We start from the raw sequence: 21491 nt of genomic DNA on the forward strand, positions 1-21491 counted from the left end.
ATATCTTAAAAATACCAACAACAACAACAACGCATACAACAAAAATACAAATTTTACAAATTACAAATTTACAAATTTTTTAAAAACAAAAACAAAACAAAGTCGAAGAAAGTCTGCTACAAATTTTAAAAATATATTACAAATAAAGTAAAAAAAAAACTTTTTGCATATAGAGCTGCCGTTTTACAACAAACAAACAAACAAACAACAACAACAACAAGAATAAAGTACAAAACAACAACAAAAAATATTTGAAATATTCAATACAAATTTTTTAAATAAACAAAGCACTCTACACAACTTACAAAAAACTTAAAACTTAAAACTTAAAAAACAAAAATAAAATAGAATACAACACGCATAAAACCAGTAAAGTTCAAATCAAAAATAAAACGAAATACAAATCTTGGAGTAGCTTCAAATTTTCTATATACAGAAGATATATACAACACAACAAATACATATACATATATAATCACAAGTGATTCACACTAGCCAACAAAAAAGCAGAAAAGGTGTGAAAGTCGAGAGAGGAGAGCCATACAAGCCATAAACAAAGAATTTTTGGATTGATTAACTACCTCAAAAAAATTAAAGAAAACCCGAAAAAAGTGAACAGGAAATGTGTACAAAAAAAGTTACAGACAAGTAAGAAAAGACTCGAATTAAAAGGAAAAAACTAAAAAACTGAGCTTAAAAAAATTAATCATAAAATCTGAAAGACTCTAAAAATCAAGGATTAAAGGAAGTTTTGTTGCTCGTCCATCCCGGCCCTCCATCAACACCATCAACCCAACACCCACCCCCCACGCAGTGTATCCACAACTGCGTAGCCATGCCACAGTCCGTGCTTAAATGGCGTCTTCAATATTAGCCCAAAGCCAGAGCACAGGCGACAGCAGCAGCGGCAGCAGCATTGTCCATCCCACTGTGGCAGGGGCAGCATCTGTGGCAGCAGCAACCGTGTCCGGATTGCACAATACGCACTTGAATCAACTGAGCAGCCTCAGTCAGCATTATACAACGCCGTACCATCATCACTACCACGCACAGCAGCAGCAGCAGCAGCAGCTACAGCAGCAACAGCTACAGCAGCAACATCAGCAACAGCAGCAGCAGCAGCACTACCAGCAACAGCAGCAGCAGCAGCAGCAACATTGGGAGTACTATGAGAGGCAGCAGCAGCAGCAGCAGCAGACAGCGGCCGCCACTAGCTCCAACAACAACAGCAACAGCAACAACAACAACAGCAATCAGCAGACAAGCAACGGGAACAACAACGAGACAACGGTTCCTGCACCTTTGGGCAGCAGCGGTCATGCTAGTGCTGCCAATGGCCATGACCATGCCCATTCTGGTGGGCACAATGATGCCAATTCTAATGCCATTTCCGCCGCCACCGCCGGAGTAGGAGGAGTAGGAGTAGGAGGCAGCACCAGCAACAGCACCAACGCCATCGTCAACGCCAACGCCAACGCCAACGCGGCAAACGCCAACTCAAACTCCAATTCGAACTCCAACGGAAGCTATACACGTCCTTGGGAAATGGAGTCCAAGGATAGCGGACAACAGTCGCAATCCCAAAACCAAACCCATGTCCAGCAGCAGCAGCAGCAGCAGCAGCTTCAACAGCAACAGCAACAGCAGTTGCCTCTGAAGAGCGGCTTCGAGCCATTTTCCAAGCTGCCGTCGTTCCAGAGTCAGTTTCATGGGTTCAATGATCAGCTGATGCCGGATGGGACACCCATGCCCATACCCATGGCAGCAGCAGCAGCAGCAGCGGCAGCAGCCGCCGCAGCAGCCACAGGAGGAGGCGGCGCAGGAGGAGGAGTGCCACCGATGAGCTCCCTCCAAACGGTGGCCATGTCGCCGGCCAGCATCTCTGTGAGCTCGCCAGGAATGATGAGCGTGGGCTCGCCCCTGACGACCCAGCTGCCGGGCTCCATGCAGACGAGCATTACGCCGCCGTCGGGCGGGACCAGTTTTCCGGCACCACCGCCGCCGCAGGCCTTCCATCACCATGCACTGAATCCGCACCACCATCGTGGGGCCCCGGGTGGATATCCCCTGGTTGCAGCTCCCACCGCGGCCTACGCGGATCTGCAGCTATATCCGGGATTTGCGCCACTAATCAAGAAGGAGCCGGTGGGGGGCAGCAGCGATTTCGAGATGCTGATTAAGAAGGAGGACTTTGATCTCAGCAACAGTGGCGGTGGCAACAGCCTCAGCCTCAGCCACTTGCCGCATCCGCATCCACACTCGCTCCAGCATCCGCATCCGCATCCGCATGCACATCCGCATGGACATCCGCTGGTGAAGAAGGAGTCGGCCGGCAGCGACTTCGAGATGATGCTAAAGAAGGAGACATCCTTTGATCTCGGCCATGGCCACGGCCACTTGCCGCATCCGCATCCACATGCAGCACATCCGCTCCAGCATCCGCATCCGCATCCCCATTCGCATGGACACGGCGTCACGCCCATGGGGATGCATACGCCCACGTCGTACGATGGCAACAATAGCAACAGCTATCCGCATGCCACCACCACAGGATCGAGCAGCACCGGTAGCCACACGCCCCACACGACCCAGCCGCACACGCCCACGCCCACGCACACGCCCATGCCGACGACAACCACGCCCATCAAGGTGGAGAAGCTGCTGCAGTCGCCGATAGCACGGCTGGAGGCGCGAAAGAAGGAGAGGCGGAAACAGCGGCCCAATTCGCTCGAGTCCAGCGCCGAGAGTGAGGCCAGCGGCATGGACGTGGACCCCAGCAATCCTGGCCAAGTCGATGCCGTCTCCAGCACGGCCAATTTCAAGAGTCCGATGAGCGCCCTCGGCATGGGCGGCGACAGCAACGACGGCAGCAATGCCCACGGATGCGATAAGCAGGTAAGTTCCCATGTCCATGGGACATCAATCAGAGATGAGGGAACTGGCACACGCTGCGATTAACAGGATTATGGTCATCGCCACCACCATTGCCTCCACCACCACCCACACCATCCGCAACTCCAACTCCAACTCCAACCACTTGTCCATCTCTCACCTGTCACTGCCATGATCCACCTACCGCCACCACCACCACCACCACCACCCACCAATACCGATACCAACACCAATACCATTACCAATACCAATACCAATACCAACACCAACCACTCCACAACCAACGACAACAACTCCTCTTCCTGCTCTCTCTTTCAGTCGAAGAAGAAACGCAAACGCTGCGGCGAATGCGTTGGGTGCCAGCGCAAGGACAATTGCGGCGAGTGCGCCCCCTGCCGCAACGACAAGAGCCATCAGATCTGCAAGCAGCGACGCTGCGAGAAGCTCACCGAAAAGAAGGTAAGTCCCCGCTCCCCCACTCCATTCCCTCTCCCTCTCTCTCTCTCTCGCCCAATCTCCTCGATTCATTCAGAGCGAGACCAAAGTTACTCAATGAAATTAACGGGAGGACAATGGGCTAAAGCCCAATCATAGTTTTAAAAAAGTAGGGATACACCTTAGAGATTGGGTATATGGCTATTCCATTCCAACCATGGATGGTCTAGTGGGAGTCAAAATACCATCAAATTCCACATAAAACTCATTCATTAAATCACAATTCTTCCATAATATTGCCACTGTACACCCACTGTACCTGGATGGGCAGCTGGGAACCGGCCGAAACTGGTTCCGCCGCTGAAAGAGAGAGAAAGAGAGCCTGCGGGCATGCTGAGAGTTCGCGGTCTTTCGCACCAGCGGTCAGTCACTCAAGATTTATGTCAGCGCAACAGATGTTCCTTCGGCCAAGTGCAAATTAAGCAACCTCTCTCTCACTCCCCTCCCTTGCCGTCTATCTCGAATGTGGAGTGGATGCATTGACCATTCCATTCAGCTGCCTCGATTTTACTAGTAACCTACAAGCGGGTTTCCCTACACGAATCCGAGAGAGCGACTGAATGTGTGTGTGTGCTTAAGTACTTGCGTACGAGGTGCACTTGAGTGGATGTGCGCGCCCCTCGTCCTCCTTCCCGTTGTGGATGGATGGATGGATGCATCTTCCGTCTGGTTCTGGGTTCGTTTTTGAAATCACTTAAGATTCCCAGCCGCAGGCTGAGCGTGTCCTTTGAGTGGTCGGAAATCAGGTTACACATGTGTGTGTATGTGTGTGCGCGCGAAAGAAGTGTCGGGCTCGGATTCGGATTCGGGCTCGGGTCGGTCTCCCTGTGGAGCAGAGCGCAACTGGATGTCGTCACTCGATTGCGCGTCTACGGATCTCAAGTGGTTTTTGGGTCCCTTAAGTGAGGACAAGTTCAATGGCCCAAGGATCGCTTAGGAGTTCCAGAGGACTCCAGCCAAATTGAGAGATGGATCAATTAACAGTGAGGCAACATAATGGAGTCCGAAGAGAGACGCACACTGATATTTCCCATTTGGGAACGATGGACAGTTGCCAAATCCATTCCCACAGCGTGGAAGGAGGAACATTTCCAATATTGACAGACGCTTCCATATTGCGGCGTTTTCTTTTCCATACAAATACAAAAGCAAATACAGACGTCCGTGCGGTAGAAGAAGAGCAGCAGCAAAAACAATAAAAACGATAATAACGAAACGCAGCAACGAAAACAACAATAAAAGGAAAGCAAACGTCGAGGAGCAGATGTTCACAAGTTACAAAACGCGGCTTTTGATACAGCAACAACAGCAACGGCAACGGCAAGAGCAAGAGCAGCAGGCAGGCAGGCAGCAGACCGACAGAGATAAATAAATAAGCGCTGCCACGACGATCAGCGCCGGCAGCGACAGCAGCAGCGCGGACTGCAAACAGGAAACCAACAAAAGGAGAGTGAGGGAGATGGTGCGAGCAGGCTGCTCACACAATTAAGCCAGACAGGATAGCGAGAGCGAGTGAGTGCGGGCGCCTATAGAAAATTGCGGGTATATTAAATGAAAGGTAAGGCAGTCTCGTTTGCTGGTCAGCCTACCTTACCCACACCTTACCCTACACTCAATGTAGCTTGTGCAAAAGGTTGTGGAAGATCCTCTCCCGCTCTCACGCTCGTTCACCGTTTGGTCTCAGCTGTCTCTTCCATTGACGACACACATAGATAAAGTTGTAAATTTTGCAGTTTTACAACAGCAAAGACAACGGCGGCAGAGGCAGAGGCACAGGCAGAGGCAGCGACAGCGACAGCAACAGTTGACATGTCAATACACGTCAAGAAGAGAAGATTACGCGTAGAGATAGCAGCAGCGGCTGCGACAATTTGGTGTCGTCTTCTGCTCCTCGGCCTGGTGCTTCTTCTTGCGCTTCCTGACGCGCGCGTTCTTGCGCGCTGCTTGGACAATTGACGCTTTATTTTATATCTTCCTTTGCTTTATCATCGCCATCCGCATCATCATTATCAGCGTTTTCATTGTCCCGCTTTCAGATGTCGCTCTCCTCTCCCCTCCTCTTTCTCTCTCGCAGGGGCACCCGTAGCGTACCGTAGAGGCTACTGTCATACACTATGCTACATGATTTGGGTTTTTACGTTTACGATTGAAAGAAGGATGCAAAGTGAACGCCTTTGTAGCTGAGGCGATTCCCTAACAGGCCCCTAACTTAAGTTTTTCCATGCTGTCCAGTGTAGTCTGAAATTACTCATGTATGTACGTACTCTCATATAGTAGTATTTATGCATGTGTCCATGGACTTTATAATGACAATGTTCTTTTCGTTTCTCCACTGCCGCCGCGGAAGCTCTCGGCTTTTAGCGCACAGCTGGTGCGACGGTCCGTCCTGTCCGTCCTGTCCGTCGGGGCCGGTTCGTTCTGGTCCTGTTCCCTCTCCGCACTCCGCACTCCCCTCTCCCCGCCTCTCGCTCTCTCCATCGTGATAAATTTCGTACGTGAATTATTTCATTTCTTATTTGTACGAATCGAATGCGGATCAATGCACTTTCTGGATGAATTTCTGCGACTGTTTCCACCACAGATTTGGCCGTGTTCCCTCTGGTCGGTCCCTCCTTCCTTTTCTGGCAATAATTTTCGTTCCTTCCTTTTCTTTTTTTTTTCGTGATTTTTGTTGTATTATTTTGTACTTTCACAAATCAGCTGAAAAGGCCCTCAGGCGCAAGTCATTAACTTGGCTATTTGAATTGCGTGGGGAAGCGGTCTCCCTGCCTCCCTGCCATAACGTTCCCACAACTCCCCTTCCCCCCCTCCCCACTTCCACTGGACAGGCCTATCTAAGAGGATATTTCCTGTGTTTTCTGTGGGTTTCCGTCTGCTGGCTTTCTTTAAATATGCAGTTTTTCTTAGGAATTTTCTCATTAAAATTTGTACATGTTTTTTTCTCGACATTTTCGTTTCGTTTTTTTTTTGTTGCCCCCAAATAAAAGAAAAAAGTAAGAGGCAAATATTGAAAGTGTCTGGGAGTGAAGGAAAAGATGGGGCAAAGCCAAAAAGGAATCAACCCCGAAAGTCCATTCCGTGTAGTCCCCAGTCCGAGGGGTTTGAGTGATTGACTTCATTGGGTTCTTCGGTGTTCCATTCGTGTCGTGTCCCGTCCCGTCCCGTCCTGTTCTGTCCTGTCTATTTGTGCGACGGATGGATGTCCAAGGATGCTACTTTTCTGCTCCCCCTTATTACATGTCTCTGTTGCTCCTTTTCTAGCTGTTATCTAGCTGTTATTTGGCTCCTTTTTGGTCCTGCTCTTGCTGTTATTTTTCAATTCACGTTTCGCTCGACTCCATTCAGGGCAAATCCACTGTGAAAGTCGTACCACTAAAAACGTACATCATGAGTGGTGGCCCGGTGGCATGGGGGCATGGGGGGGAGGGGAGGGTGCATCCTTGGGCATAACAACTTAAAGGTTTTCCCTTGCATGCATACAAAAAAAGATAGAAAAAAAAGAAAGAAAAAATGCTATGCATATGAGCATGAAAGTGCTCCACACACACATACATAGACATCCGTGTATCCTTAGTCCTGCCATTGGGCCACAGTGAGTGCAATGCTCCTACTTGAAGATATACTCTCTACCTCTCGTCCCCTCTCTACCTCTCTCTCTCGTTCGTGACACACACTCTTAAGGGAATGCCATTCCATACTAAGGCACTGCCATAGGTAGAGCTCACACACACACAGTTTTTGGCACGTTGGCAGCTCCACAGCAGGAAGAAAAATGGAGAAAAAAGAAACAGGATAATACATGCACACACATGCACAGGGACAGGGAGAGGGACACGGAGAGGGACATGGACATGCACATGGCCTGATACTTGAGCCCACAGGATGATGATGATAATGCTCCTGATGAGCTTCATTATGAGCATGTGCATGTGCTGCAATACGATACTTGGACGATGGTCGTGTGCTCCTCTAGCGATCCACATATCCAGTTGCAACTGCAACTGGAACTCCTCTTTCCACCCCTCTTACTATCTCCTTTATGCTCTTGCCCCCACTCTCCATCGCTCTCTCGCTCTCGCTCTATCTAGGTATCTGTGTTTCTCTTTTGCCAAAAACAGAAAAAACAAGAAAAATCCCAGTTGTTGAACCAAAAATATTCCTTGTCTTTCGGTTAATTGTCGCTTATGGCCAGGCACACGACTGACTCTCTCCACTCTCTTGTAGCTGGGGCCTTCATGGGCCTTCAGTCATTCATTCAATATGTGCGTTTGTCATTCGATAAGTCCCAAAAGATGCTGCCAGGCATGCCTCTGAATCCGGAGTTCAATGCTCCTCTGTGTGGCATACAAAAACTTTTGTCCTGGCCACAAAATCCGATTGAGAATCTCTCAGTTTTGTTTCCGTTGTTTTATTTCCTTTGCTCTATGGAACATCTGCAGCATCAGCTCTCTCTCTCTCTCTCTCTCTCTCTGTCTCTGTCTCTGCACATCTGTTCGGATTTCCTCTGGGCTCCTAAGCCTGCTCTAACACCGAAACATAAGCCGAATGCATGTTCTACTCCAGGCACACACTTTCTCTATAAGAATGGATGGATTGCTGCGCATTGGAATTGATGAAACGCCATGAATTTTACTCTATTTATTTTATTGTTTTAAGCCGTTTAGGTTTTCAGGCAAAAATATTAATTTCAAAACTTTAAAATCCATAAATTTCGCATGGGTTTTTGTGTCTCCCCTTTTAATGGAATTTGCATGGCTGTTTACTTGTTTTGGTTTCGCAAATTGCCGCCGCCATGACAGCCAATTAGTGGGTTTATATTTTGTCTTTTTTTTTCTTTTGTGACATCGCCTGACAGTCGTTGTACATACAAGTACATACATAACTACTATATATTCGTATATATGTATATCCCCCCACCATTCCCCCACATTCATTGAGTGACTCCGCCCCCCCTCTGGCACCCTTTTTTCTGCACAGATTTATTTCATTTGCAATAATTGCTAATTATTTTCTGCATCTGCATTTATAATTAATTTATTTTTCATTTTTCTTTCTTGCTTTCTTTTTTTTTATTGCAGGAACCCAAAGCCAAAACCGTATGTATTCCGATTTGTATTTAATCCATTCCCCCCATTACTATTTGTAATTATTAATTCATGAATTCAATTATTTAAGCCCATTTAAGCACCAAAAAAAAGAATATTTATATTATTACTTTTTTTTAAGCCTCGAGGCTTTCCATAGATTTCTATTACATTTTCTCTCTCTTTTCCGTAAAGCAATCAAAACGATTTTTCCTCTTCAATTGCTGGTATTTTTTTTCTGTATCCGAATTTCAATTAGTTTTAATTGAATATTTTTGTTTCGTTTTTGGCAGTATTTGTTTAAGCTTTTAATCCTGAAATTCATTTGGAATTTTCCTTTTCCCATTGTGCCCATAAGACGTTGGTAAATATGGGGGAAAACCAGAAGCAATTCCACATCCAAGAATCTCTAGAAATGTGCAAACAAATATTCCGGGTAATACTAGAAACAGGAATTATAGATACATTATTTTTGTGTGACTTTTCTTTGGGTTAAATTTGATTAATTTTCCTTAAATTTCATTCTTTTTTTCTACCTAAACATTAGAGCTGTTTGAATGTTATTTTGGATTATTTTTTGGCTGTTTTGCCTTGCACAATTTCCATTGTTTGGATCTGCAGATACAAATGAATGTATCTTTTCATCTATGGACTGACGGGTGATTTTTTTTTGTATTTTTTTACCAGCACATTTTTGCTGTTGTTTTGTTGTTGTCTCCGCTCGCATAAATTAAATAATAAAATACTCGTTGGTGTGTGTGTGTGTGTGTGTGCGTGTGTGTGTGTTAGTTTCTATGTATGCATCTGTGCATTTGTATCTGTGTATCTGCGCAATTGAATGCTTTGTGGAACTGATTTGTAGCCGCCGCCGTTCATGTGCTCATGTGGATGGATGATGGAATGGTTGCTGCTGGCTGCTTCTGGTGGTGGTGGGTTCTTGCGTGCCACAGAGACCGCACCGCACTGCCACCGCCACTGCCACCGCTGCTCTGCTCGCGCATTTTTTATATAAATCTACGCTGATCATAAAGCGTTGTTAAATGTTTAATAAATAAATGTTCCACATCCTTGTTAAGTTCAGACAGCGCGCGCGCTCATTGATTGCACTGGAAAAGCGACACAGAGCGGGAGAGAACGGGAGAGAGCGGGAGAGAGCATGCCGAGAAAATGCCATTCAAGTTGCAAGTTGCAAATGCAAATGCGAATGCAAATTAATGTTATGCAATTACGAGACAACGCTGCGTATACTTGCTGGCAATTTGCATGGCCAAGGAAAGCTCCTTGCCGAGGGGTCCTTCTTAATGGTTAAAGGACAAAAGTACCGCAGTGTGGACGAGAGGGAGAATTCCTTGAAAATCTATACACTCTTTCGCTGAAGGCCAGAAGCAGAGAGCCTTTGGCTTTATAGAGTATTTGGGGGAAAAAACCCCCAGAAAAACTACATTTAAGCCATCATCCATCTGGCCCAGTTAAGAGATACATACATGTATCTTAATCTGCGGCCTTCAAATCCCCCGCCTTTCTCTGGCAATAATGACTGCAGAAATCTTTCCCTCCACTTTCTTTTTAATGAGACACAAATATCCTTCATCTAATGATGCCCCAGGCTGATGCTGGTGGAAGCATCCCAAGGGGGGGAGGTGGGGAGGTGGCCAGGTGCAATCGCAGCAATTAAGCAATTTGTTTGTTGCTATTGTTTATTAATAAACAAACAACAATAGAGCGGGAGACGCAACCAGAGCCCCGTAATTGCCACAGCAACGGCAACGGCAACAGCAACATTTTCCACCTCTTCAGAAAGATAGACAGAGCTCAAATAGATCAAGGATATACATATATATTTATGTGTATATACCTATGCATTTTATGGAACCCCTAGAACCCCATGGAACCCCTTTTTTCACTCTATTTTTACACAGATCCAGCGATGCATGGCACCCAGAAAAAAGGGGTTAAGACCTAGCGGCGGCTGTCTCCCTCTGTTGCACCTTCCTGGTTGCTGGTTGCTGGTTGCCGGTGGCTGGTTGCTGCTTGCTGGTGGCTGGTGGCATGCGTGCAAGGTGCAATTGCAGCATATTTTTCAGCTTGACCGACTCCTCTCGGTCTCTGTCGGAACGGACCCTTTTCACAGGCCACATTTATTCCTACACTACGCCCCGAACTAAGCGAAAATTCGCACCCCAAGCGAAGCTCAGAAGCACACAAAAAATGGGGAGGGGGGAGGGGGAGGGTGCGGGGCTCTCGGGAGTTGGAGGAAACGGTTGTCATTTAGTCCAGTTTTTCGAGGGGTTAAATGTAGCCAGCAGATACACACACACACACACAGATAGAGATAGAGAGGGCTTAGAGGGTCAGCAGGTTACAAAACTTACTAATTGCTGAAGGCCTTCTGCGCTGCAGCAGAACGTCAGGCTAAATGGGGCACCAGACCCTGGAAGGGGCCCGGGCACTGCGTTTCGTGAGTGTAACGACGGGCCCTTCAAAATATTGATTGGGGCTATTTGTAGTTGGAAAATGTGGAATTCATAAGACTTGGTTGGCCATCGAATTGGTTGGCACGAACATCCTTCAGGACTTGCAGGACTCTTAATTTGATTCGAACTTTTCATAGAAATTTGTAGATCGCCCTCTCCTTGGATTTGCCATTTCCTCTCTGTACTTTTTCCTGTTTCGCTTCCTGTGGCGGATTTTACCCCCTTTTTCCGGCCAAAATCCGTTTAGTTCAGAGCAAGATTCCCAAATGCTTTCTCCCAGTGAAAGTCCTGGCTGGTTCCCTGGTTCGAAAGTGCCTGCCTATCAGAGGAAATGATTGCATTTTCACAGAGACAACAGCAACAGGGAAAAACAAACATGAAATGGAAAATATTCTGGCATATTGTTACAACAAAAACGAAAACAAAAGCAAAAGCAACAGCAAAAAAGCAAAAAGATGGAGACGCACTTTGCAAATCGATTTTTGATTATTTTTGCTTATCATTCTGTTGACTGCGGGTCCTGGAAAACAACAACAACAACAACGACAACGACAAGGAACCCGCGCCGTAAATTCAATTTAATTTTCTTTAAATATTATTTGAGACAATTTCTGCTTGCATTACAACGAGAAAAAAAAGCGGGAATACAATTTTGTTCACTTTTTTTTTATTTTTTATCATGTTTACTTTCAATAACTTTTCCCGGGCTTTTTTTCCCCCCACCCGCCCCCCAATCCTCAAACAATTTCCATTTCGCGCATAAACCTGACAAAAACAACAAACTGAGAAAAAAACCCATGGGTAGAGGGGGGGAAGGGGGGGAAAAACAAATTTCTGTTCCGTTTGCTATTTATTTTATTTATAGCTGAGAGCCTTTTTTTGCTGCCGATTGGAGCATTGGAGCCGTTGGAGCCGATGGACTTTTTGTTTGTCGGCGCAAATTGAAAAATATAATTGAAACAATAAATTGTTGTTCTTGTTGAAAGAGTTGCAGGAGCCAGGAGCAAGGAGGAGGGAGGAGGGATCTCTTAAATATATAGTACATGGTATAAAGATTTTTTTTTGCCTGGAAAAAAATCAATTTAATTTCAGGTTTTTCTGTTCCTTTTTTTTGGTTTTTTTTTTTTGAAGGTTTACAACTACAAAAAACACAACAGTATGCGTCAGAGATCTCTCTCTCTCTCTGACCAAAAGTCAAGTCATTCGCCAAAGTGCGGCGTACAAGAGGTCCTGTTCGAGGTCCTGGCATAAACATCCCTTAGCTCCTTGCGGACCTGTGTGTGGGGGTGGTTTGCACTCAAGAAAGAATGAAAGAAAGAAAGCAGCGAAACAAGAATTTAAGAAATGTTAAAAAAATATAAAGAGAACAAACAAAAACGAGTAGCCTGTCACGGAAGGACACGACCAAAAGGATACCCTGCTCAGATTATAGAAAATATTTGTCTTTTTTTTTAAATAAAAGTCTAGTCCCCGACGATCCTTACCAGAATATCTGGAATATTAGTTCAATTGAGAGTATTTTTTGAATGGATAGCAGAAATGGGAGGAGAGTTCAAGGGCCTAGAATGCATCAAAAGCTTCGGTAGCATAGAGTTCCTGTAGTTCCAGGGACCCCTCCCTGCAGGCTGGGCATACCCCACTGGTCTGCTGGGTACCAAAAATCCTCTACAGAATCAGCATTCGCAGTGGCAGTGGCAGCAGCAGCAGCAGCAGTGGCGGCGGGCGGCATCAACGAACAATGCGTCAAACGTGCAACATGAAATGCGCTAAAAAAAAACTTTCACAGCACGTAGCTGGCAGCAGAGGAGTCCTTGCTGTGAGCAGGACTTTGCACTTAACACACACACACAGAGAAGCACAGGCACACATACAAATGCAGCAGGCACAGTGCGTCAAACAATTTAGCGCATTGCATTACAGCTGTAGATGGAGCTGGGGGTGGGGATGGGGCTGGAACGGGGGGATGGGTGATGGGGATGGAGCAAAAAGGAGAAAAAGTTGCAACGCAAGTTTTCTAATTGCAATCCTGCACGCCCCCTAACCCACTCCCCCCCCTCCCATGAAGGGTATTCGTGGGGGGGGGGATGGCTGCTGGGGGGAAAGGCGGAAATGTTAGCTGGCACGCACGCATAAAGTACGTACTATTGTTGTTGTTGTTGTCGTTCTGCTGCTGCTGCTGCTGCTGGCACATCATCAGCAATGCAAACAAATACGCATAAACAAACACACACACACACAGACACACACACAGACGCACAAGCACACGCACTCTTTTATGCAAAAGCAAGAAGGGGAGAGGGAGAGGGAGAGGGAGAGGGAGAGCAGCAGCAGCAGCATAAGAAGTGGAAGCATAACAAAAACCCAACACGCACAACAAGCAGCCACAGAAAGAAAGTTGTGCAGAATATTTGATACCCTCTAGGGGGCAGATCAAGGCTATATAGGGGCCGTATCCAAGACAGATCTGTGCCAGTCTCAGGATATCTCTGCCAACGTCTGCCGGATACAAATATACCCTCCCGGCCCAAAAAAAGCAGCGCATCTAGAGCTGACGGCCTCCTTTTTGCCCCACACACCCACACACCCACACCTACGCACTTCTGACGCACTGCTTGCTTTCAAGCGCTTTGCGCCTTACGCACATTACGCGTAGAGCAGCAGGCAGACAAAGGCCGAGTGGAAGGAGACTCAGCAGAAGGTGAACAGCAGCAGAAGGAGTAACAGGAGAACCAGAAGTGGATAAGCACAAGGATAAGGAAAGAAAGGAACGAACGCATTGCAATGGCTTCTTCTTGGCTTGAACTCCCTGAACTCCTTTTGGCTTTATACATATATACTCGTATATATATACATATATACCCCCTTAGCCACTGAGGAATACAGTGAAGACTGCTCAGGAGACAGAGAGAGCGATCTTAATACAAAACGAATGAAGAAACACAGATTAAGAGGCATTTTTCCATCTAGGGATAGGAATAGGCTGCCCTCCCCCTCTCTATTTGCCCCTTCATCAAGCGAGTGTTGCCATAATGTCAACACCTCTCTTGGGTTCAAAGCCCCGCCGAAGAGGGCTCTTCAACACAATTAGCTTGTGGCTTTTCGAGGCCCCAAATATTCAAATTTCCTGCCTGCACATCAAACGCAGTCCCCACTCGATTTTCACACTCTTTCTGCGGCACTTTTGGCGCCCATTGGAGGCAGAGGCGGTTGCACTTAATTGATATTCACTGTGGATCGCACAGGATGACGCACTGTTGTCCCCCCCGTTGCTGGCGAATATGCGTGAGGCACTCAACCCCCCACCCCCCCCACCCTTGTGCGACGACCGTTCAAGTAGTTTGTATAAATATTTGCATTTTGCAGGCAGCAAAAAGGAAAAAGTTGCGCCTGGGCTGGCACCCTAAAAAAAGAAAAGAAACGAAAAGAAAAGAAATGTGTGCAAAGTAGAGTGTTCCGTTCCGTGTGGCATTTACCCTAATGCACTTGCCCCAATGCAATTTTCTTGGCATCTCTTGTGCCTCGGCGATTGTTGGCTTTTGATAAGCAGCTGATGCCGATGCCGATGCACAGCGTCTGATGCTGATGATGATGATGATGCTGCCCCTGTGCTACTTTGTCGCTGTTAATTATAAAAAATTTCCACATTTTTTCTTCCCTCTCAATTTTTTGTAGTGGAAATTTTCTAAGCGAGCGCTCAAAAGCATGCTACAGTTTTTTCCCCCTATTTGACATGACGCTCCTTTGGCGTCAGCTTTTGTTGGGAGAGCATAGGACATACATACATACATATATAAGGATATATATATATATATATATATATACTTGTTTCAACAAATTGCAAGCAAGCAGTTTATGCTGCTTGCTGCCTGCTGCTTGCTGCTGCGGGGTTCTCGCAACAAAAGTTTAAGAAAAAGAAAACTGTGCAAATAAAACTTTTTGCTTTCGTTCGTTCTGGGCAAAAGTCCTTGCCAAGGGTAAATGCAAAGTTTTTACACACACACACACACGTACACTCGTACATTCTCCACAGTGTGTGGCAAGTGAAAATTCAGCGGGAAAACAGCGAGAGGGAGAAAGAGAGAGAAATGCGTGCTGGTGCCAAAAGATGTTGCAAGGCAAGCGTCAAAAATGCGAAAGAAAATAAAATAAAATATAAGAAAGGAATAGGAGAGGAGAGGAGAGAGGAGGGAAGGGGTGGGCAGGGGTGGGGTGAGGGGTAGAGGAGAGAAACACCAAAGCAAGAGTGCAAATAAAATGAAGAAATTTCCTGGGGGGGGGATGAAAACTTGGCTTTGATTTTCTTCCCCCGAATGGCGGAGGGGGGTGCTGGGGGGGGTGGTATATGGCAAGGGATGCAGTTGGCAAAACGCTTCACTGCACTTGACTATTATTGAAGTTGGAAGCCAGGACAGGAGCGGTGCCCCTAAATCCCCCCCCGCAAGTTTGTCCTTGCCTCAAATTGAGTCGCTCTCCGGCTCTGGCTCCGGCTCCGGCTCTGGCTCCGGCTGCTGCTGAAACTTTTGCCTTTGGGGCTCGGGGGTGCAACGGCAACGACAACATCTTTTGGCCCAGGCATCCGCCAGGCATTCAGGCATGGCATCCTACTGGCATCCCCCCCCCCTCCCTCCCTTCCCGCCAACATCATCCTCATCGTCCTTTGCATATTTTAGCGCGCGATTCGTGCCGCGCCTTGCCTTGCCTTGCCTTGCCACTTTTTGCATTTTTTATGTGTTGGTAGGTCATTGCACGTACAAAAGCCACTTTTACTGCGCCACCAACCCAGCTGCAGCTGCCACACTGCCACTGCCACTGCCACACTGCCACAGCAGCAGGAGAAACTTTGTGCGAGCTTTGCTGTTGGCTGCTGCCTGCTGGCTGCTGGGATGCTGCCAAATTAAACAAAAATTCTGTGCACTGCAAGGCACCTCTCCATCGCATCGTTTCTAGAATTTTATTTTCAATTTGGTTTCCCCACAAAAAAGTCCTCTCAAGGAGTCCTTTCATTCGACGGACTGTTTCATCTTGATCAAGAAAGGGCAGCCGTGACTCTATATATTCCCAGGGAATGATCCATCCGCGGGTCATCCCATTGGAGTTCAAGCAAAGCCTCGCAAAAGTGCTGGAAGGCGTGGCTTCCATGGCTATATTCCCGCCCACAAATAGTTCTTAGTTCTAGCGTTGAATGCCCTTCGGACTTATGCGATATTTTCCTTCAAATCAGTGCCAAAAGGGTATCCCAAATGTCTAGCCAGGGGGGAACCTTCCTTTCGCTCAATGCAGTTTAATGGTCACACAGTTCCAGCAAGGAGTTCCAGAGAGGAGGAGGAGAAGTGTAAAATAGGAGCCAGAGAGGGAGAGAGAGAGATATAGAGAGAGTAGGAAGGGAAGAGCACAACTCTGTTGCTCCATCAAATGCAATTTGGAGAGTTCTCTCCCCCTCCCTCTGCCTCTCTCTATCTCTATCTCTGGACTCTTGTCAATTCGAGCGAATTATTTGCATTTCTTGTTACCAAACACAGTCGATGCGAAAAGTTTCGACACCATGCCCCAAACCAATCCATTGTTGTCTTGCTGTTGAATATGCAACGGCCACGGCAATGGCAATGGCTTTTTAATTTGTGTTTCAAGCAAAAATGCATAAATCATTTTCCGGATTTCACGCGACAAATTAAAAATTAATGCCGTGCCGTGCCGTGCCGTGCCGTACGCAAAAATGTCCTGCTGCAGTGCAGTGCAGCGAATGGTGTTAGAATGAGAGGTCCGTGCGAGTGGATTAACCGGGCAGGAATACGCCGTATCCCCTGTCCCGTGGCCAGTGCTCGACCGGAGGGGGTCGAATGGATTTGCTGGATTTTGCACCAGAGCGGGCCGGGGTACATTTTTATCGATTTTCCTCGCAATGCAGCCCAGCCGTTGAGCATTTTTGCAACCCCAAAAACGAGTCTGAATTTTTTCTTTTTTTCCCCCCGCCCACCGCCACCGCCACCGCCCTCTCTCTGTGGACTATCTCGTTTGGGCTGACTGCAGAGGCTGCTGCGGGCACGCACTTTTACAAAATACCAGAAACGATGGCTAAGCAGAGAGAAACACACAGAAAAAAGGAGAAAGGAGGAGGATAGTGCGTGCGTGTGCGAGTGGGAGTGGGAGAGGGAGAGGGTGTGGGTGAAGGGCAAAAACATAGAAAAAAAGGAGAGAGAGAGAGCGGGGGAGAAAAAAATTCGCAATGAGGGTTGAAAATAAATTTCTTTTAATTTGATTTCAACTCAATTAAATCTACGAAATGGAATTTCAAATTAATTCTTTTTCTGCTCCTTGGGTGCGTCCCTCCCTCTGGCTGAGGTACAGGAGATGCCCCCTTTTCCTAATGCACTTTCCAGCCATGCCACAAAACACATCTAACTAATTAGCCGGAGCTCTCCGGGCTCTCCGGGCTCTCCCGGGTCCCTCGGGTATTTCGGCTTAACTGGCAGCACAGCTGGCCCTGATTGTTCGGGATTCGCCACACTGTCATTGTCCGTCCTTGGCTTGGCCACTCCTCGGCTGCATCCAGTTCTTTGTTTTCGATCCGGGCCATCGGATTGCCAATTGTTTGGCATTGCAAATCTGTTGAGTCTATTGAGCTGTTGGGCAGCTAATTGAAAGCCTGCAAAAGTTTATTGAAATCCTCTGCAAGTCGGTTTAAACTTGGGTATTATCCGTGTAGACAATGCAAGCCATTACAATCGATACTTGAAGTGCAGGAGAAGCCAAAAAGGTTTGATTTGCAGAGAAATATTATACGAAGAGTGCTCACAAGGAGTAAGACTCAATTGTTTAGACAATAAACTTATTTTTGAATGAAGAGTAACGGCCGCTTCCGAGTGGGAAGAGGGAAAATCTTCGGCCTCTCCAGAAGGCTCTCTTCTGGCTCTGCCCCTCAAATTGGAAAAAAAAGAGAGCGAAAACTGCAGTTGCCTGCTGCCTCAAGGATCTCCTCCTGAATGCCGATACTGACGCCGTCCCCCCCTCCCCCGTCTATCGTTCCTGCCGCCGCATTCAAAGCTCACAAATTGTGTCACAAGGCAACAACAAAATGCTCTCATTTCGCTCATTGTTCTTGCTCTTCCTGTGGTTGCTGTTGTTGCTGTTGGAATACCCCTTTTATCACTCATTTTCCCCCGCGCTACCTCAACAAACAATAAAACACTTCCTGCCTTCCCCCTGCCCGGTCCTGCCCGGCCCTGCCCTGCCCTGTCCGCCCTTCCTTCCTGCCTGAACTTGACCTTGATAAATATTTGAAGTGAGCTTTTTAGCACATATCAAAACGGTTACATCTCAAGGGGGGGATTTCAGCGACGCCACAAAGAAGGGGAGAGACTGCGAGAGACCCAAGGGGGGGTCGGTAGGGGGTAGGGGGGTGGCGAAATGTCGCCTTGGCTCGTCTCGCAATTGACATTGAAAATTTTTGCTCGCATCCAAATGACGTGTAACAAATTGTCGATGACGCATTCACCAACCACCCCACCCCCCCGGCCCGCCCCGCCCCGCCCGTACCTATGCCAGAAATACATATACATAATATATATAGGGGTTGTTGCTTCAATTACAAATGAAACGAGAAACGAGAAACGGGAAACCCACCCTCTGGGCAAAGTCAACCCCCAAAAACAGAAAAACCAGCCAAAAAAGGAAAACAGAATAGCAGAAAAACAGAAAAAAACCAAACCAAAAAAGGCTGACAGCCGCAATCAAAATGGGATATAAGCCATAAAAAGCAAATCCTGTCAGGCGTCGGCCATGTTGCGCCTCCGAGACAGTGAATCATCCAAAATCCCACCCCACAGGCAGCGACAGAGACAGAGAGAGACAGAGAGAGAGAGCAGACAGATTTTTGGGCAACCTTCAAGGACGCGCGCGCTAATCAGGAAAAGCTCTGCCTTTGGGGGGGACACAAAGGCGATAATCAAAATAAACAGAGATTAAGGTAACCTTGAGATGTTCTACGGCCTATGAAAATCGATGCCCCCCCCCTCCCCCTTCCCCCTGCAGCCCGCAGCTTCCCAAAAGGGTTGGCCGTAATTGCTCGCACAGGTGGAGTGGAAATAATTAATGTCAGGCTTTTTGGCACAGGTCAGGATTTCCCACCCCCCCCCCCCCCCAACCGCCTGGCCGTGAGAGGAGGGTTGAATGAACCCCAAGAGGCATTCGATTGGGGCGGGGGCGTGGCACAGCAACAAGTAGGAGCGGCGGTCGACAATACATCGACACACAAGGAAGGCGCAGGAAGGGGTTCCGTTCGTTCGGTTCTGTCAAAGGAGCTTTTTTTTTATGGCTCATTATGAAGGGTGGCAGCCCGCAGACAGCCGAGGGGGGGGAGGGGCAGCTTGTTGTGGTTTCCCCCAAAAAATTGTGCCATAAAAGAAGTCTCCCGTTGGGGCGCTACCGGCTACGGGCTACCGGCTCCCTACCACAAAACCCTACGAGTGTGCGGCTGTTGTGCTAGGTCAGGTCGTACCGTTCATTCCCCCCCCCCTCGCCGGCCCCCCTGCCGTCGCCGCCCTCCCTCTGTGTGAGTGTGTGCGTGTGGCCTTTGCGGTTTTGGTGCTTTCTGGGGCGCTGCCTACCTGTTGCGCCACGCCACCGAAACTCCATTTGGGAGCCCCGTCCACTCTCCTCATTTGGCGGGCAGCTTTGAGGCATGCCTCATTATTGTATCGCCGCAGCTGCCTGCCACTTGCCTCATCGTCAGTTAGGGGCTTCCTTTTAATAAAAACTAATAGCCCCAATTAAGTCGACATGCGTTTTGCTGTTGCCTTTTGCTGCTGCCTGTGCCCGTTGCTGGCGCTAATAAAGTCAACAGTGGAGCCAGCCAAAACACGAACAGAACAACAAAATATGAGCTGCTGGAGAGCAGAGCCATCTTCCAGACAGCAGGCAGCCGCAAAAAAAAACAGGAAGCTGCCGCCTGCTGCCTGCCGCCTGCAAAAAATTGATTTAAAAAAGGTTCCATTTCGAGGCGCATACACTGTCATCGATTTTTGTTGTTGTTGTTGCCATCAGAAGTGACGGAGCTTTCAGCAGTACCGTTGCGGCTGTGTGTGTGTGTGTGCCCGTGTGTGTGTGAGCCTTGTGGGTTGCCTACTTTTGGCCCAATTTCAGTAGGTCGTTGTCCTTGTGCCTACTTTCGTTGTTCCTTGCGATGGCAGGAGGCGTCGTCGCCACAAATCAGTTGTTCGAGCGGCTGTGGAAGGTGTTTGGGGGGACTCGTGGGGCTCGTGGGGCTGTGGAAGGTGTTCGTGGGGCTTGTGCGGCTGTGGAAGGTGTTTGGGGGGCTTGAGGGGCTGTGAAAGGTGTTTCGGAGGGACTTGTCCGGCTGTGGAAGGTGTTTTTGGGGTATGATACACAAGGGAATATCTTTGAATGGATTGTTCTTCAAAGTCTGCTTTATAAAAAAGGCATACAAGACCTTTCTTAAGTTTTTCTGTACAAATACTGTGGCATGAGGATGGTATTCCTCGAATGTTGTATAGTTAAGCTCTTAAGAAGGCTTCTCGATATGAAATTCCCTAGTTAATCAAACGATTCATTCAAGTCAATGGGGAGTCCCAAGTAAACATATATGTATGCCTGAGACTTTGAAGCGTCTCAGGCCCTCGATGATCGCTTTATGGAGCACGAAACATCTCCCAACAGCCCATTGTGGCATCTATTTGTGGACGCCCTCTGTGTGCTGCTGTGCTGCTGTGCTGCTCCTCTGGCTCTACCATTTCTAAGCACAACTGTACCAGGCGCAACTGTACTTTGCTTGTCTCGTATCAATTTCAACCGAAAACACCTTAAGAGATCTCCGCAAAAGACTGAAACTAAATTTAGACCCAGACCCAGCCCCAGGCCAGAGCAACCCCAATGGCATTCTGTAGGTAATCCCCAGGCCCAAGTGACATCGTCTCCATCATTGGGGGGCTCCCTCTCTCTCTCTCTCTCTCTCTCGCTCTCGGCTCTGGGCGCTCCGGGGCTCTTGACTCTGCATTAAAATAATTGCTTCCGAAATGACAACTGCTGCTAAAATTGAAAATTGAGTGGCAAGAAGGCAAGGAGGCAAGAAGGAGAACGCAGGCCTGTACGCAGACGCACTGAAACTCTCCCTTGCACTCCATTCCGTTCCATTCCATTCCTTTCCTTTCCACAGCCTGCCTGCTCTGCCTGCCTGCTCTGCCTGCCCCATCTGCCTCTGAGATGAGATTGACGTTGTGGCAACATGTGTGCGCGCCTGCGCGTGCCAACAATGTAAAATGCGACTACGCCGGGCAAATGGGAATGGGAATGGAAATGGAAATGTGCAATGGGGGGATGGAATGAGATGGCGTCGCTTATTTACCGTTAAGATGTAGCGGCTGTCAATCAGACCCCAAAAAAGACCCCCGATACCAGATCCCAGACAGAGCAGGGCAGAGCAGAGCACAGCACAGCACAGCAGAGCGTGAGGCATTCCAGAGGCACTCCTGCGAAGCTGTCTGGAACCATATGTCGCCCTTCGAGATCTATTTTCGTCTTGGCTCTGCCTCTG

At 47.8% G+C, this 21491-nt stretch overlaps 1 protein-coding gene across 1 annotated transcript in view; it reads left to right on the forward strand.

Annotated features, from left to right (window-relative positions):
- Positions 1-216: 216 nt before the first annotated feature.
- Tet (Ten-Eleven Translocation (TET) family protein) overlaps positions 217-21491 on the forward strand; it is a 101957-nt gene continuing 80682 nt past the window's right edge. The window contains 3 exon segments of the mRNA XM_033384203.1: positions 217-2895; positions 3211-3351; positions 8466-8483. Of these exon segments, the coding sequence (XP_033240094.1) occupies positions 856-2895; positions 3211-3351; positions 8466-8483 (2199 nt within the window). The 5' untranslated portion in view covers positions 217-855.

Source organism: Drosophila pseudoobscura, chromosome X, assembly GCF_009870125.1.
Source record: "Drosophila pseudoobscura strain MV-25-SWS-2005 chromosome X, UCI_Dpse_MV25, whole genome shotgun sequence".
NCBI classification, from domain to species: domain Eukaryota; kingdom Metazoa; phylum Arthropoda; class Insecta; order Diptera; family Drosophilidae; genus Drosophila; species Drosophila pseudoobscura.